At 34.5% G+C, this 18579-nt stretch overlaps 1 protein-coding gene across 1 annotated transcript in view; it reads left to right on the top strand.

Annotated features, from left to right (window-relative positions):
* Positions 1–819: 819 nt before the first annotated feature.
* Positions 820–18579, top strand: part of LOC136829335 (potassium voltage-gated channel subfamily H member 2-like) — a 725046-nt gene continuing 707286 nt past the window's right edge. Inside the window, exons 1-2 of the mRNA XM_067087739.1 lie at positions 820–898; positions 12111–12795. Coding sequence (XP_066943840.1) covers positions 12720–12795 — 76 coding nt within the window. The 5' untranslated portion in view covers positions 820–898; positions 12111–12719. The remainder of the gene's footprint in view (positions 899–12110; positions 12796–18579) is intronic.

Raw genomic sequence — 18579 nt, 5'->3', positions numbered from 1 at the left:
TAATCAACATTCATCCGGGAGACCTGAAAGTTAGCTCTAGATGAAAAATGATGTTTCCTATGACGTTTCTGAGTTGAGATATCTGCATTTCAAAAAGAATAATAGTTTTGTCAACACTGTTCCCCTATTTTTATTCCCCAGAATAATTAAAGACGCCAGGAGTCTCCCCTTGTCACTTAAGGCGACCCGTATTTACCATTACGGCTCCTGCCATTTTTGGCAGCCGACAGGGAGTTGGTTAAGTGTATCAGAAGAGCTCTTGTATAAAATGTCGGTGCAAAACTATGACCTGGTCGTGTGAAAATGCATTAGCTAAATTTTTACACTTTTCAAAATTAATTTATCATTATATATTTTTTCCAGAGGTTACTACAGCACATGCGTAATCTGTCAAGTGCTGGTTTTAATGCGTTAACATTTTGTGAGCAGAAGCGCCACAGAATCAATCCAATTGCGAGTCGTCGTAAGACTTATAGGAAAGGAAGTGGAAGAGAAAAGGTGTATTCTGGACTTAAGTTTGTGAAGAAACTTTTTGCGCTTTACTTGGATCAGGCAAGGGGAAAAACCCATAGCTACTTGTTATCATCCTTTCGAGGTACCTATTTTCTGGACTTTTATTGTTAAAAAAAACATCCAAACAAAATTGCGCATTGGAGAGAGTGCGGTTAGGAATAAAGAAGAGGACAAAGAAAAAAGAAACTACCGACTTGGTTGTTGGTAGGCGTGGCCTGGGAGGTATGTGTGTGTGCGGTGTCTCGGTGAGGGTGGGAGGGAGGGAGGGGGGGATGTCAGGTCTGAATCGTTCGAACGAACGGCGTCAGTGTTTGATGTGAACCCGTAGTGAATGGTGGAGTACGCTGGCACTGTGGCCAATCGTTTCACTGAGTTGTGTTAAAACGTAGGCTATACCTGTCTTTCTGTTGCAATGTCATCCCGTCAGCATTCGTCTCGAAGTTGTACTGGAACATTTTGACAGTGATCTTTTCGTTTGTTTTTCTACTTGTCATACGTTGCTTGTAAAAGTTGATACGAATTTAGATAATGTAGTGAAGCGTTACAACTTAATGCGCACATTAAAATGGTGTTGCAACGTTGAATAATGAAGAATTCTGGACTCTGGTGATTTTATAAGATCTCGAACCTGGTCTAGAAATTATCTAGTAAAAGCACGCGTGAATGGAGGGGATGTATGAATCGTAAGCTGGCCAAAATTATATTTTGGTAGTATTATACTAACTAAATAGAAATTGGCGCAAAAATTACTCCAAGGTGTTTAGACACGTAACGTTAATGCTAACATTTGGTTTGTACAGTACATTAGTATATAAAATGGAATATAGAAAAAAAGATGTTTAGGTAGTAACGAATAATCTGGAGGACAGAGACCTAGGAAGATGAGTTACGCAAACATGTGTTGAATGAATAAGAATTAACAGCTAAATATGTAATCCATTTGAACGTTTTGTTAGGCCAAACGGGTTTTTTCAAGAAACCACAAAATTTCTATTTCATGCATTTCCGAAATCAGAGAATCACGTTTTGATTTACATGTACGCGTTGTAAGTAGGCCTTTAGTTCTCAAGTCCGTAGAAGTAACGGTTTGTATATTAATACATGCAATTGTAGAAATAAAATATATCGTTATACGTTCTGATAGTGATCAATTGTTATTCACATGCGCTCACGTATCTGAAAAGCCCTAGAAGGTGAATCTTTTCAAACATGGCGTAGACAGCCACCAGAAAGATAGACCGACGTAAAAGAAAAGTTTTTGCTGCCTAAGGTTCACGAAACTAGACAGATTTGCTGTGCATATATATATATATATATATATATATATATATATATATGAAAATATATATATATATATATATATATATATATATATATTAGAGTTTTAGCAACTCATTTTATAATGGTAAATAGATTTGCATGTTGATACATAGTTCTTCATGAATAGGCTAATTGATACAGGTTGTCATGCTAGCTTTTGATACGTACATTTGTAACCATGAATGAAAACCTGGAACAAGCTAGCGAACGAGTTGATATGCACAGTAGTCTTGTTAGGGACTGATAAATAAAAAAAAATAGCCATGCCAGATGGGAAGAGCTAGTTTTTTAAGAATGATTGCCGAATCGGTTGTTTTAATCTTGCAAAGATTTTCGCATTGAACCAAAATCAGATTTGACTAAAGCCTAAATATTGATAAAGAAGACGTAGACCACTGGCATACGAATTAATAAACTTAGGATGGTGGTTGGAGTAAGGTGATAGAGCCTATCCTGTGTACAACGTTGTTCCTATCAGGTTAGGTATAAATTGGGTTATTACCCGGATTAGGGTATGTGGCGCGTTGCCTCGTAATGTCTGTTTAGCCAAATAATAAATCAGTTTGAAAGGGATGGTGATTCTAGAGTTTCCAGTTCAACATACAGGCATAGTGTGCTTTTTGCTACTGAACACAATGGTATGTTCGAGGGTTGGGTTGGGGGTGGGTTGTAGGTGTGAATCGGTATACATGAATTGAAGAAATTATGATCTCAATCATTAACGTTTGTCAATTATTGATATTATATTTATTAAGAGCTCCAATAACGTTTTATGAATTTCTTCATACGTTTTGGAAAGTCTTATCACCACAACCCTTGGAGCTACATGAGATGTAGGTCTACATGAAGATACCTTTACTTTTCTTAGATTGAAATCAGCGCATCGTAGTTAGAATGAAATTGTACCACTTAGCTCATTATATAGAATGAGATTACTGTTTTGTCCATTATTTAATATTATATAATGAACTAAGTGGTAGTCTGATTGCTACTACCATCAGTAGATTCGGATCGTAATACGAAAGGAAAAAGTGATCATTTATATCTCAGCGGAATTCTAGGGTTGTAGTGTTCAGTCTCGTGTGTGTGTATATATATATATATATATATATATATATATATATATATATATATATATATATATATATATATATATATATATATATATATTGTATATATGTATTCGTTGAAAAAAACTTTACCACAAGTTAATTCGTGACCTGCAATTTAACGGTAAGACCATCTTCAGTGCACCTTGACGAATGAGACAACCGTTGTTTACTTTGCAGATGAAACTTGTCCAGTTTCCACTGTTATTTTTGGGTTTGAATCTCACATAATGAAAGGTTGTTTTATATATATAATTATATATATATATATATATATATATATATATATATATAAAATTTGTTTGTATAGACAGATTCAAGATAATTTTTCTGTTGATATAAAACTGTGACCAGTCATTATTTTAAAATTCATCTTCAAATGAAGATAGAAGAGCTGATCCAGTCCCTGCCTATTTTCTTTTTCCCACAGGATTCAACTTGTTATAAAGTTTATTTAGTGCAAAATCGTTATAATATTAATTTTATTGTGCTGTATGCTTGATTTCTGTGGAAAAAATACTTGTGAAAAATTCGCCGGGAAATCCTTTAAAACAACGTCGTGAAGTGATAAGTGTTGATATGAATTCTCAAAGTGATTAGACAGTGTTCGTCGATGTGTCGCCACTCGAACAATATTTTGTTGCCAGTGCCGGGACCTGTTTATCACTGGCGTGAATTCATGGCGTTCGCCTTGTACTGTGTATTATAATATTTCAGGAGACTGATTCCTGTTATGACTTGACCCCAAGTGACAACCGATGACTGTGGCGGAAAAGAGAACCATTACCACTTGTTACGCATTCAAAAAATTTGATGAGGTTTCTTGGTATGGTTTCTCAAGGGATGTAGGGGGACTGTGGCCCCCACCGCTTGTTTGAAAGTGCGTCAAAGGGGCCAGTGGGGGAGTGCTTGTTTTAAAAAAGTTGTGTCGAAGAAAAGAAGAGGCTTTATTTTTCCATTCATGTATTAAATTGATAGTTTCCCGAAAGAGGGCCTTTTCTTTGAACCGCCTTTCGAAACCTTTATCAATATGCCCGTCCGAAGGGGCCATGTGGCCCCCCAAAATAGCCTCATCGAGACTATAATAAGTCGCTTCGATGGACCCAGTAAGTATACTTCCATCAACTCAATTAAAATATTTTTTATTCTGTTTTTCTTAGTGAAACTACCGTGCAGCTTCTCAACGGCCGGTATTTTCGCCGCTATACATTCTTCTCCCCCACCCTCTCTATCTTTTGGAATGAGTTAAATTCTTTTTCTGTTGGTAATCTCGTGAAATCATAAGTTGCCCCCTGTGTCATTTGTTCATTTTTCCATTTTCATGGAAATTCCTTGTTTATGAATGTGAAAAGAGACCGTGAATTTCACTGAAGTTCCAATATAAACCCATATGTGAATATCGAAGGACTGATGAAGCTTTGGTCGTGGAATTTCCTGTAAGTTTTTCCTTTAAGACAGTTGACTGGTGTTCAGAAAGATAAGGGGAGCTCACCCTGTCCACCGTTCAGTATTGTGATTACAGTATCAGTGTTGTAATATGTGGTTGATCAGTATCTCCGGTACCTTACGATCGTTGATGACCGTATAACCAATTGCCTCAAACGTGGTCGTGTCCTAGCGCCGGCCATCGGCTCTAGTTGTCTCAAATTTGTTCCCTTCTTCAGATTACAGGCATGCACACTTTCCGCTCTTTGGTTTTCCAGTTATTTATTTATGTAGCTTAACTTTTTTATAGTTCTATAAGTGTGTTTATCTGTTATAAATTATTGATTATATGTAGGCCCAGTTATATATTGTTATTTGCGTTATATGTTTTTGATCCTGTCATGAATCTTTTTTGTCAATTCATCTTTTTTATTGTCTGAAAGCCTTGTATGTTATTTCAGAATGTATATGCATTATGAATGGTAATATTAATAATAATACCCCTCAGACTGACGAAGAAACAAACATATCCACCACCTTCCCTCTTTCGGCTTTTGCTATTTTTATTCGTATCATCATAACCTGCTTGTTTATATGTTGGCTAAACCTGAAATTTTCGTTAGTCATAGTTTAGTATATCTTTATAGAAACTGAAGAAAGTATGATCTTGTGATTCCTTCGTTATGTGCAGACATTTGTGGTATATCCATATTTATGTGTTTTGATGCTGTTGTGAAATAGTGTAGTGTTATTGAAGGGAAATAACTCAAAGCTCTGTACGACGTGGCATTTCATCTTAGAGATCCTTTTCAGGGTCGTGTCATTGCTTTCTTTTCTGTAATGCTATTTTTCTTAGGATCTGGTGAGCCGAGAAACATGGTCCCTCATCTCTGTAGGTAATCAGTTAATGCTAGACATACTAGGCTACCATTCTTTACTTTCTTACTTTAGATCTAATGTCAAACTTTGGAACTCCTAGCCTGCCTTTGTTTTTCTTAGAATAATAATTTGTATCTCACCGAGATATAGGTGCTCGGCAGTCGACATCTACAAATCTTATTTGTGCACTTTCCAGTAGCCTATTATATGTGTGTGTGTGGTTTTATGGGGCTTTGTTAGTTTGCCGGTAAACAAGGAGAACCACGCTTTATTTCAACATATGTGGTAGTTAACTATACTTATGTTGAACATACAACTTCCTATCTCGGCTTACACCACAAATTTCATCCGAATTTGCGTACTACTTATTTTAACTGAAATGAGAGTGAAGGATCATATTGACTTCAAGTTTGTTAAACTGTTTATTGATATACTGTCTAATTATTGTTAGTTTTGGAAGGAACACCTGTTCAGGGTATGCAGACAAATTTCAAACCGAGTAGTTATTATCCAATTAGTAGACACTATCAGGCAAATACAGATATCATGACAGCGTGTAAGAGCTCATAAACTTCAAACATTGCATTTCTGATATTAGTTTTAATGTCGCTAGAGCATTAGCCACTCATGGGTAACCCCTCTAGGCTATATTTTAAACTTCTACACACAATTTAACATATCTCTGGTGGGGATATTTCTTAAGAAGTAGAAGTCTTTAGGTTTCAATCACCCCATCACACTTTTCCGTCAGGATTTACTTGATTTCACTTTAGGTGAAGATCTTGAAGATTTTGTTACTCAGGAACATAGAGACGTTTTTATAGAAACCTTTTAACGTTACCATATTAACAGACTGCTTATTCTAATCCTGCTAGTCGTTAAATTTATATATAAATGATAGTTTGAGCTTCAATTAATCACATTATAGTGGAGCATGTAACTCCAAAATAACAGTAAAAAGAGTGCAGATGGTGATACAAGCTTGAAATTTGGCACACCAATTCTTCTTTGTCTTTCTCATAATCATCCTCTGGCCAAACAGAATTTTGCCGTTTTCCAAGATGCCCGGCAGGTTTTCAAAATGGCTTCCTGTGGGTGTATGAATATTGACATTTAATTGCCTTATCACACTGGAAATCCTCAATCATTCTCGGTGTATCTTAGAATTTTGAAAGCAAGCGTTTAAGTACCAAGATACGTAATTTTGTTGCCTAGAAAGATCCAAGATGGCTGTCACTGAATTCAAAATGGCTGCCAAAAAGCCAAATATTTTATAGGAGGTAAAAAGTCAGGCAATACTTTGGAGTAACTTCAGCTTGATCAGTTTATTTTTGCAAGTTAGAAATAAATTTAGCCCTTCTTAACTCTTTTTATCCTCATTTAAAAAAGTGGGTGATTAGCTCAATGTAACTGTATAGTAGTATTATAGCTGTGACACGCTGCATGGGGTTCAGTGCTAGCCAATGGTAGACATGTCATTAGTTTCTCAAATGCTGTTTAGGAAATTATGGACAGCAAAGTTAGTGAATCCCTGAGATCCCATGCCAGAACCAACTATATGACTTTTCAACATGAAGCTCAAGAATCCCCACCATCAGTGGTACAGAATGGGCAGATGCACCAGGGCACCAAAACATAGCTGCTGGCTCTACTAGGACAACGGGCATCAGACATCCATGACAAAGGACCTGCAGCTAATGTTATCATAATGGATGGTGCAGCACTTTTAAATTCTCTGAGACCCAACAAAGGGGTCTACATTCGAGTCTTATGCAAAAGATGAATTTCTGTCCAAGGCACAAAACCATATACAGAAATACGGACAAACACACAATGTATTTGATGTATATAGGGCAGACAGTATGAAAACACAAAAAAGAGGCACGGGAGTTTGCCACAGAGTGATTAGCACTGCAGGAAATTCCTGCAATTGGGCCAGCTTCCTCGGGAATGACCAGAACAAAACTGAACTATTTGCGTATTTGGCAAACATAATCGTTTCATGTCAAGCAGATGGTACAACATGCATTATTGTCACCAAAGGGGATGCTGCACTTTGTAGCAAAGCTGAACAGGACACTGTTGACTTATAAGGCTGCAATCGCGAAGAAGCAGAAACTAAAGTTTTTTTGCATGCTGCATATGCTACAAAGCATGAAGACATCTCAAGTGCTCAAGTATATATGACGTTCGTTGTCATAGCAGCATCTAGCATGGAAAAAAATTGGTTTGGACAAACTATGGATTAAATTTGGAAGAGAAAAAACATGAAGTGGATACCTAGCCTATTCATGAAATTTCAGGAGCCATGGGACCAAAAACCTCAGTACTTCCCATTTTTAATGCATTTAGTGGTTGTTACACAGTGTCTGTAAATCATGGAAAGGAGAAGAAATCCGCATGGCAAACATGGACTGTGTCTCTCTACTGTATTGTGAATTTGTTATTTATCAGTTTATTAGCAACTAGCCTAATTGACAATGCTAGACAATCTTTACTATTCAAACAATACTTGCAAATTTAGAAAATTGCGAGCATATGACTCCATAAGTAATATTAAATGGTATGTTCGAGTAAAGAGCAAGCAGTTCTAGTATTTCAAAATTGAAGTCTCTTCTTTTATCATAACTTTAGTTAGAAACTTAGTGTTAGTAGTTTTAACATCAATATCTAAGAAGGATCCCGTATTATTAATGGGTCATTAGTAGTACTGGAACAATCTAGGATTTTTTGGGATGTAGCCTATATATTGAATTACCATCGAATAATATGGTATATGTTATATCGTGTATATCTACATGTATTTTTATATCAAAGTCTACCTTGTACTGGATTAATTTGCAAGAATTTTTATTCATAAAAACTTAAATACAAATTGCCAATGTTAGGGCTGTATGTAGATCCTTAGGGATACTTATTTTTGTCTATAAATTTTGTTATAAAATTTAATATAGTTATAATTAATACAAAATTTTAATATTTTAACAAAGTGCGTCTTACTAATTGTCACTCTAATATTCTATAGTATATATCTCAATCAGCATAAATATATTTGTTATATAAGGCCACAAGGCATGTAATTAGATGGTCGTGCTGTAACGTAGTATATATACAGTGCTAAAATCAAATGAAGATAACATAATTACCAGGATCTGTAGGATTGTTACTTTATTTTTATTTTTAATGATCCAGTTATTATCATCGGTATTATCAATTATAAAGTTTATTTAAAATTAAGTTAAATATAATAATCATCTCCTTATTAGGCTAATGTAATTAACCGAGTCCGGTATAGGTTATATCTAAATTTTATTGACTTTTATGATATTTTTTGGTATTCATTACATAAAAGGTGAATCACATGAAGCAGGTACCACTTTATATGACTTGAGTACGTCTGCAAATAGTTTATTAATATCTCTATGATTAACAATGCACCTCTCAAAGTTGTTACGAGATTGGAATTCTGGGATTAAAACTTGATCAGAGAGTTTTTTAAATGCAAAGCCAATATTGCTCTTATCCTTATCTACAGGCAGTATCACTTACTCTGAATATCTCTAATTTTATTCAGATTTATGGTACACCGAAAGTTATTTGCAGCATTATTAATTTTGCGTATAATAGTTGTAATTGGTTTAATTTTCTATTCAGTAAATTGCCCAGCATTTATATTAGATTTATATAATGAAAGTTTATAGATGTATTCATTAATTCGGTTGCTTTGGTTTTTATTTAATTTTGGTGTTGTTATAAATTTAAACCATAGTTTTCAAAATATATACTGTTGATATCATCATTAAGAATACCGGTACCTACCTAATTTGCCTGTTATTGCATGTTCATGAGATTCTATCATCACATGAGTAAGACATAATATCTACGCCGTTAATACTTCATTGCTCAGCAATCATTATGTAGTTAAAAGCAATTTGATCTAATGTTTATGAATATTTAAATGTACTTTCGGGGTCTCTGTTTTAGAGGGAAAATCGACGTCAGTTGAGAGCTATGAATTAATTTGGGTATATTTAGAGGATCAATGAATTTATGGTAAAAATCTGCAATCCTAGACTTATTAATTATATAACGCTCATCAGCTTCTAATTTCCAGCTTTGATTATTAAGTTTAAATTTAAGCTGTCAGTTGTTAGATCTTGCAGGAGTCTGTAGTCAAACTGCATCGACTTAACTAATATTTTAGTTTTGCTACGTTTTATTCCCAGAATCCCAATTTTTTACCTAACCCCACTAAATTATTTTTATTAATGTCATGTAATAACTCATTAAAATCGACATATTTATCTTCTGCTACAACTTATTATTCTAACAGTTCTATTGATAAATTCAAGTTTCATTGGTATTGAGGTCACTTGAACTATCATTATCTGTATCTTTAAGCTCATATATATATAATATATATATATATATATATATATATATATATATATATATACATATATATACATATATATATATATATATATATATATATATATATATATATAATATATATATATATATATAATTATAATGTATGTAGCCTATATATGTGTGCGTGTGTGTGTATGTAGTATATATTTTTGTATGTATGTATTTACGCTTGTTCAAAACGGATCTGAATCCCTGAAGCCGTTACAAATTAGGAGATAACTTATAGAAAAATAAAGTTGTAATATAGATAAGCCAACCCTTTATAGATATACATAATTATAAATAAACATAATTTGAGATCAAAACAGTTTATCGTAAAGCCATGAGGAGATAGCAATTTTCTATACACATGATATTTTGATCATAACGGCTTATCGCAGCCGTTAACAACTTGTGTGTGTATGTGTATGTATATATATATATATATATATATATATATATATTATATATATATATATATATATATATATATATATATATGTGTGTGTGTGTGTGTGTGTGTGTGTGTGTAATTTTTTGCTTTGACTTGACTAATCTGTGTCTTTATTAGGTAATGATATCCAATAAAAGCACTGCTATTCACACCAAATTATTCCGTAAGGACAAACATCTAAATACTGAGTGTTCATAAACTGCTACATATATATATATATATATATATATATATATATATATATATATATATATATATATATATATATATATATATATATATATATATATATATATATATATATATATATATATTATATATGTGTGTGTGTGTGTGTGTGTGTGTGTGTGTGTATATAATTGCAGTGACAACAATTCCTTCTTAACTTTTCGAATTCTTGATAATTTTGGATACGCTTGTCACCACAAAGCCTTAGATCCAGATGCAAGAATATGAAGAGTAACTTTGATGTCCGTAGCAGGATTCGAACCCGCATCCAGAGTATCAGAATGAGGTAACATTGCCGACCTGAATCCTTCCATGGGCATTGGAACTCGTGTGTGTATATCTGTTATGTGTGTGTGTGTGTGAGAGAGAGAGAGAGAGAGAGAGAGAGAGAGAGAGAGAGAGAGAGAGAGAGTAAGAAGTTATGTGCCCATGTTCGATTGTGTATTAATTACTTTAATCGTGTAAAGATTTTCGTATTTAAGCAAAGTCAGGTTTGACTAAATCCGAAATATTGATAGGTTAGGCGTAGACCACTGGCATTCTAATTAATAAATTTAGTACGATAGTAGCAGTAAGAAAATAGAGCCTATTTGGTGTTCAACATTGCTCCTATCAGGTTGGGTATAATTGGGTTATTACTTGGATTAGGGTATGTGGCGCGTTGCCTCCTAATGTCCGTTGGTGAGCCAAATAGTAAATCAGTTTGAAAGGGATGGTGGTTCTAGAATTTCCAATTCAACATAAAGGCATAGTGTGCTTTTTGTTACTGAACGCAACGGTAAAAAGTTAAGTATACCTTAGTTTAACCAGACCACTGAGCTGATTAACAGCTCTCCTAGGGCTGGCCCGGAGGATTAGATTTAATTTACGTGGCTAAGAACCAATTGGTTACCTAGCAACGGGACCTTCAGTTTATTGTGGAATCCGAACCGCATTATAGCGAGAAACGAATTTCTATCACCAGAAATAAATTCCTCGAATTTTTCATTGGCCGGTCGGAGAATCGAACGCGGGACCAACAGAGTGCTAGCTGAGAACGATACCCACCCATCCAATATGGAACTAACGCAATGGTATGTTCGGGGTGGGGTTGGGTGTGGGATGCGGGTGTGAACTGTTATACATGAATTTATATCAAATGTGTTATTTTAAGAGCCACAATAGCCGCTTCTGTATTTCTTCGTACGTTTTGGGAAGTCTTGGAATTACATGAGATGTAGGCCCAACTGAAGATATTTTTTCTTAGTGTGTGTGTATATATATATGTATATATATATATATATATATATATATATATATATATATATATATATATATATATATATATATATACTTATATATTTGTGAAAAAAATGTTCACCTGCAAATTACTGACCTGTAATTTAATAGTGAGACATTTTAAGTGCACCATGCCGAATGAGACTACTGTTGTTTACTTTGCGGATAAGACTTAGTACTTTAATTTTCATTTATTCTTGGGTTTGAATCTCACAACTAAATGAAAGATACATGTAGCGGACTAGTGGTAGCCTCATGCTAACTAACCATATATATAATATATATATATATATATATATATATATATATATATATATATATATATATATATATATATATATATATATATATATATATATATATTTATATAGACAGGTTCAAGATGATTTTTCTGTTGATATAAAACTGTGACCAGTCATTATTTTAAAATTCATCTTAAAATGAAGATGGAAGTGCTGATCCAGTCCCTGTCTATTTTCTTTTTTCCACAGGATTCACCCTGTTCTATAGTTTGTTTAGTGCAAAATCATAATAATAATAATAATTTTATCGTGTTATATGCTTAATTTCTGTGGAAAAATATTTGTGAAAAATCGCCGGGAAATCTTTTGAAACAAAGGTGTGAAGTGATAAGTGTTGATATGTTTTAAGAACTCCTCAAAGTGTTTAGACAGTGTTCGTCAATGTGTCGCCACTCGAACAATATTTTGTTACCAGTGCCGGGACCTGTTTATCACTGGCGTGAATTCATGGCGTTCGCCTTGTACTGTGTATTATAATATTTCAGGAGACAGTTTCCTGTTATGACTTGACCCCAAATGACAACCGATGACTGTGGCGGAAAAGAGAACCATTACCACTTGTTACGCATTCAAAAAATTTGATGAGGTTTCTTGGTATGGTTTCTCAAGGGATGTAGGGGGACTGTGGCCCCCACCGCTTGTTTGAAAGTGCGTCAAAGGGGCCAGTGGGGGAGTGCTTGTTTTAAAAAAGTTGTGTCGAAGAAAAGAAGAGGCTTTATTTTTTCATTCATGCATTAAGTTGGTAGTTTCCCGAAAGAGGGCCTTTTCTTCGAACCACCTTTCGAAACCTTTATCAAGATGCCCGTCCGAAGGGGCCATGTGGCCCCCCAAAATAGCTTCATCGAGACTATAATACGTCGCTTCGATGGACCCAGTAAGTATACAGTTTTGTTTACTCTTTTAAATTTTATTTTATTTTCTGGTATCGTAATTTACCTCATGTGTCATTTGTGTATTTTTCAGTTTTCATGGAAATTCCTTATTCATGAATAGGGAAAGAGACCGTGAATTGTGTTCAATTTCAAATTTAAAGCAAAATGTGAATATTGAAGGATTGATAAAGCTTTGTCCGTTGAATTTTTTGTAGAAGTTTATGCATATAGATATGGGATATAAATATGGGATAGCTTTTTGTTGCTCACCATATCCGCCATTTGGTATCATGATTTCAGTATGTGTGTTGTAATTTGTGGTTGATCAGTGTCTCAGGTATCTTACAACGTATGGTGACCAAGTAGCCAATTGTTTCTAAATATGGTCGTGTCCTAGCGTCGGACATCGGCTCTCCATGTTGGAGATTTGTTCCTTTGCTTCAGAGTACAGGCATGCACATTTTACCTCTGAGTTTCCAGTTATTTATTTATGTAGCTTAACTTTTTTTTATAGCTTTTTTATTGTGTATTTGTTATTTGCGATATACCGGGTACGTTTATTATCCTATCCTCTTTACTCTTTTTCTTTCAGATTTTTTACTCTCTGAAAGGTTTTTATGTAAATTTACAAACAGATCCACACTACGAATAATGATAATTATTACCCTCCGCGCTTGTGGCTTTTCCCGTTTTTATTCTTATCATCATAGCCTGCTTGTATATTTGTGGATGCCTTGTTTGCTAAACCTTATAACTTCTTCACCCAATTGTTAAGTATATCTTTATAGAAACTCTGAAGAAATTATATAATCTTGTGATTGCTAGCTATTCACAAACCTATGTAATATATCCATATTTAGATGTTTTGATGCTATTGTGAAATGAATAATGTAGTGTTATCAAAAGGAAACAACTTAAAGCTCTTCACGACCTATAGCATTTCCTCTCATAGATCCTCTTCAGGGTCGTGTCATTGCTTTCTTTTCTGTAATCCTGTTTTTCTTAGGCTTCTGTTGAGCTGAGAAGCATGGTTCCTCATCTGTTTAGGTAGCCTAATCAGTTAATGCTAGATATACTAGGCTACCATTCTGTACTTTGTTGTTTTAGATCCATTGTCAAACTTTGAAATCCTGACCCTTTTCACTTATTATCTTCAATTCTGCGTTGCGCTTTTCCATAATTTATGTAATTTTTTGTTTGTTTTTTTCTGAACCAGATATGCTTTTTTCCAGTATATCTGTTGGTTAAGTACATTTGTGTTGAGCATGCTACTTCCTATCTCTGCTTATTTTCACTGACATGAGAGTGAAGGATCATAGTGAGTTCAGATTTTAATAAAATATTGATATATTATCTGATTACTGTTAGTTTTGGATGGAATATATGTTTAGGTTATGCAGACAGATTTGAAACCGAGTAGTTATTATACATCAGCAGACAACGTCTTGCAAATAGGGATATGCACGATGGTGTTTAAAGGTAGATGTACTTCAACCACTGTATTTTAACTTCTGTACACAGAAGTTCGAAATATATATGATGGGGGTATTTCGCGAGAGGTTGAACTGATATGTCAGGATTTGCCAGATTCCATTGTAGTTTAAGGTCTTGAAGATTTTGTTACTCAGGAACGTAGAAACGTTTATTATGGAAGCTTTTTAACTACCGTTTGAGTAAACTACTTAGCCTAGTTCTGCCAGTCGTTGAATTTATATACAAATGTCAGTTTTGCCTTAATTAATCACATTAGAGAAATATATTTTTTCGGCGTCTTTGCAATTTTTTTTTACTTGAAGTGGTAAAGAACTTTTTATCATTTTTTTCAGGATTGGTTGCAACTAAAAGAAACTGGATGTTAGCTTTAGTACAACTTATGATGTAGGGGGTGTCTCTGCCCTAAGAAGATATGCGTCAACACGTGAATTATGGGAAACATAAAAAGAAAAACAATGATATGGGAGGAAATGCTAACATCCAAGGGAGATACGTAAGACACCGGTCAGCATGATATAATTGATTCATATTGAATTTTGGGGAGAAATTTTATATTAATTTTCTTATGTTCTATCATTGGGTTTGGCATTGGTTCTTTATGCGAATTGGGTGTTTGTGCCATAAATACACAGGTTTAATCTTCCCTCTTCATGCTAGATTGACTTTCAGGAAAAAAACAAGCACAATATGTGAAAATCAGATGACTTGAAAATGTTTTCTGTCCAAAGGATGAAATAAAAAACATCACAGGTATAGCAGACATTGTGAAACTAATACTATACTCCTTGCTTCCGTGGCCGTCTTAATTTAAAGTTGGATACAGAAATATTTTTAGGGAATAAAGCTGTGATTCAGTGTAGAATACATGCATTTAACCTTAGCCCACATGAAAACAATACATTTCACAGGAGAAGCAGATTTTACTAAATATTTACTATTTTTCAGTACTTACTGTTGGTTTGGGTATAGTTAGATTTAGATGAATGCAGTCACGAAGTTATTTACTTCCAAGAGACAGGTGAAGAAGAAATACCATTTTTCTTAAATGCATCTTGAAATCTTTCAAATGTTTAGTCTCAAGATGGTAAAAAAGTGTGAACTTTCTACAAAGGGGGATTTTTTTTTACCCCAACGGAGAACAAAATAAAGTTTTTCAAGATTCTACTGCGTGTTGGGGTGCCCGGAGATGAAAGCTTAGAACACGTTAGAAGAGGAAGAAGCCAAAAGTTTAGTTCCCATGAGATGTTACCTTTCATTTATTTTGTTCCAACAGTTTCTGGGAGAGAGAGAGAGAGAGAGAGAGAGAGAGAGAGAGAGAGAGAGAGAGAGAGAGAGAGAGAGAGAGGCCAGGTAGGATTGGTAAGGTAGAAGATTTTGTGCGAAGGACAATATAAAATGGTGAACTTTACACCGAAGAATGTGTGGTATATTTCGTAGTGTTCATGAGAAACATTGCTATTAATGTTGCAGTTATAAAATAACAGAAGGAGTCATCGAAAATATCCTTCAGCCATTTTACATTGACTGTTTGATGTCACAAGTGAATAAAACGTGAGAGATATTTTTCCTGCTTGTAAGTTGTTCCAGTGAGGTCACTACGCTAAAGACAGTTTCATGGATAAGGCAGATTAATTTGGTGATATATCATACAAATTTTTTAGTTTCTAATATTTTATATTCTTTTTCATTGTCTAACATTTTGCAGCATTTAATATTTATCTCTCTCTCTCTCTCTCTCTCTCTCTCTCTCTCTCTCTCTCTCTCTCTCTCTCTCTCTCTCATGGAATGGATAAGACAGGTTATTTGTACGATATTTCATACGAATTTTTAAGTTTCTAATATTTTGCAGCCTTTTTTAGTTTCTAATATTTTGCAGCATCTGATATTTGCACTTTCTCATGTTATTCGGTGTTCAATCATTTCTCTCTCTCTCTCTCTCTCTCTCTCTCTCTCTCTCTCTCTCTCTCTCTCTCTCTCGCGTACATTAACGCTGATTCGGTGTAATATGAAAACTGAATTGCTAAAATTTCCAGATATAGTTTGCAATCAGCGGCTACCTAGAAGTTTTTTCCCTGGAAAAGCAAGTGGAAGAAAATGAAACAACGTGTAATTAATTGTTATTGACTTTCAATCCCCATAGAGTGTATTGCATTACAATGAGTTCTTGCGCTTGGGGTGAGTGAGCCTGGTCGACTAAGGATAGGTGAATAAATAAATAAATGCTTAAATAGGTAGTCTTCTTTTTGGGGGAGTTTTAATGAACGATAGTAGGTTTTGCCAGTGCATCGCTCTTGTGATCAAATGAGGTTTTAGCCTCATCTGCCAGGTTTGTGTATGATTAGATTAAATGCCATAAAATTACAACAGAATTTTGCGGAAGACTTAAAGCGACTTTGCAATGGAATAAAAATGCAATCGTCTAGCTTTTTAGGATAAAGTAAACAAAAAGACGGGCTTTGTTATATAGTAACTGTCACACTAATACTGTAGGTACCGTATTAAGGTTACCTTCAGACTTGAGTAATGAACATGAAGATTACTCAGAGTTAATCAGCTTTTGTTATTTTACTTCCAATTGTCATGATGCACAAACACCATGGTATGTAAACCTAGATTTTGAATTACCGGACAGAATCCTCTTCAACCAAGTTAACTATGTATATTTTTCATTAAAACTGATGCAAGAGTTCACTCCTAATTTTATGTTACTATGGAACTAATAGCATGTTTTGAAGAAAGAAACTCACAGTAAGGCGTGGCAGCCCGTTTAATGTTCCTGCGTTTAAGTGCACGTACGTCCGAAAATGACCTTAATCGGTGCTGCTATTAGCAAGCGATTGTGGACCTTTGATTTTATCAACATTCATTGATTTTCTTTGGTAGAGTGTAGGCATGTAGTGTGGATGTAGATAAGGGTTGAGACAGGGGCGCACGTACTCTTATGTAATTGGGAAAATTTTCCATTTAGCTATATTAAACACGCACATTGTGTTGAATATAGAGAAAGATTAAGGAATTCCTGAGCGATAAGGCAAATTTCATATTGAAATTTTAAAAATCCGTCCATATATAAATTGATGTATATGCCAGTGTTTACTATTCCTGCAGTTTTTGTTAGCATGTATTAACACCTTACTCACACTGTACATTTCAGAGTGTTGTATGCTTTTCCACGATTAGCTATCTTCAGTATTTGATTCTTTGTAGGTTTTCGATGTATTGAAATATGAATCGTACTCTCCGTAGAGTGATGTATCTACTCCTGATACTGAGAAACTATTGAAAAATGCAACACGACAGTAACTACGTAAAATATGCATGCCGATTCTTTCTTAAGAACTGAGTCTTGCTCCCAAGAGTTCATACTTGATAAATACTAGACCATAACTGTAATTTAGGTCCAATGCAATGAAGGTTTGGCACTTATGTTGTATTCATGTGAAGAAGCTTAGCTTACTGGGCTATTCTGAAGTGTATGGAACTCTCTCTCTCTCTCTCTCTCTCTCTCTCTCTCTCTCTCTCTCTCTCTCTCTCTCTCTCTCTCTCTCAAAACAAGCTGAAGTTTTTGATCAGATGATACAATTTATTAGTTGATAATGTCATTTGACCTATAGCGATTCGATCGTGTCATCATGCCAGCACTTCCATGAGTTTCCATCCATGTTGCCTAAACATTCACTTAATACTTCTCTCATCTTTTTTCTTGTATAAGCTATGCATGCTCAGACGATTTCACTGCAATTGTTGTAATGAATGGCTTTATTTCGTGTATATCGGTCTGCTTGTTCTTCATTACACACTTGAAGATAATTTTACTAGTTTAATTTCGTGTATTGGCGAGTTGCATCCATTCCAACTCTGTTACACCTTTTATAGTCATGCGAGCGTTCTTTCTTATCCAGTTTCATGACTGGGCACTACTCCTGTTTTCACCTGCATTAATTAATCTTAAGTTTTTGCATTTTACTACGTAGTTTGGGTATTTCCGGTAATTGTTAAGAAATAGTGAAAATTCTTTGTAGATGATCAATCTTTATTTAAACTGTGTTCTGACAAGGCAGTTAAGAAGAGATACGTTTGAGAAATCTCAAATTGCTGTATTGCCGTTTTACCTTAACTTATTTTTTAAGTTTCATCATAAAAGCTAACGGAAAGTAATGTCTTCCAAGAATATACAAAAAGCAATAAATGAGATTTGTGTCAATGGACAATGGTTGGCTGGCATTTCAGCGTACCTAAGTTAGCTTAAATATATCATGTGGAGAATTTTGCTTATGATTGGAAGATTTGCC

This window comes from Macrobrachium rosenbergii, chromosome 44 (assembly GCF_040412425.1).
Source record: "Macrobrachium rosenbergii isolate ZJJX-2024 chromosome 44, ASM4041242v1, whole genome shotgun sequence".
In the NCBI taxonomy this organism is placed as follows: domain Eukaryota; kingdom Metazoa; phylum Arthropoda; class Malacostraca; order Decapoda; family Palaemonidae; genus Macrobrachium; species Macrobrachium rosenbergii.
The sequence above is the reverse complement of the archived record's forward strand: the minus strand, read 5'-3'. Positions and strand labels throughout refer to the sequence as shown.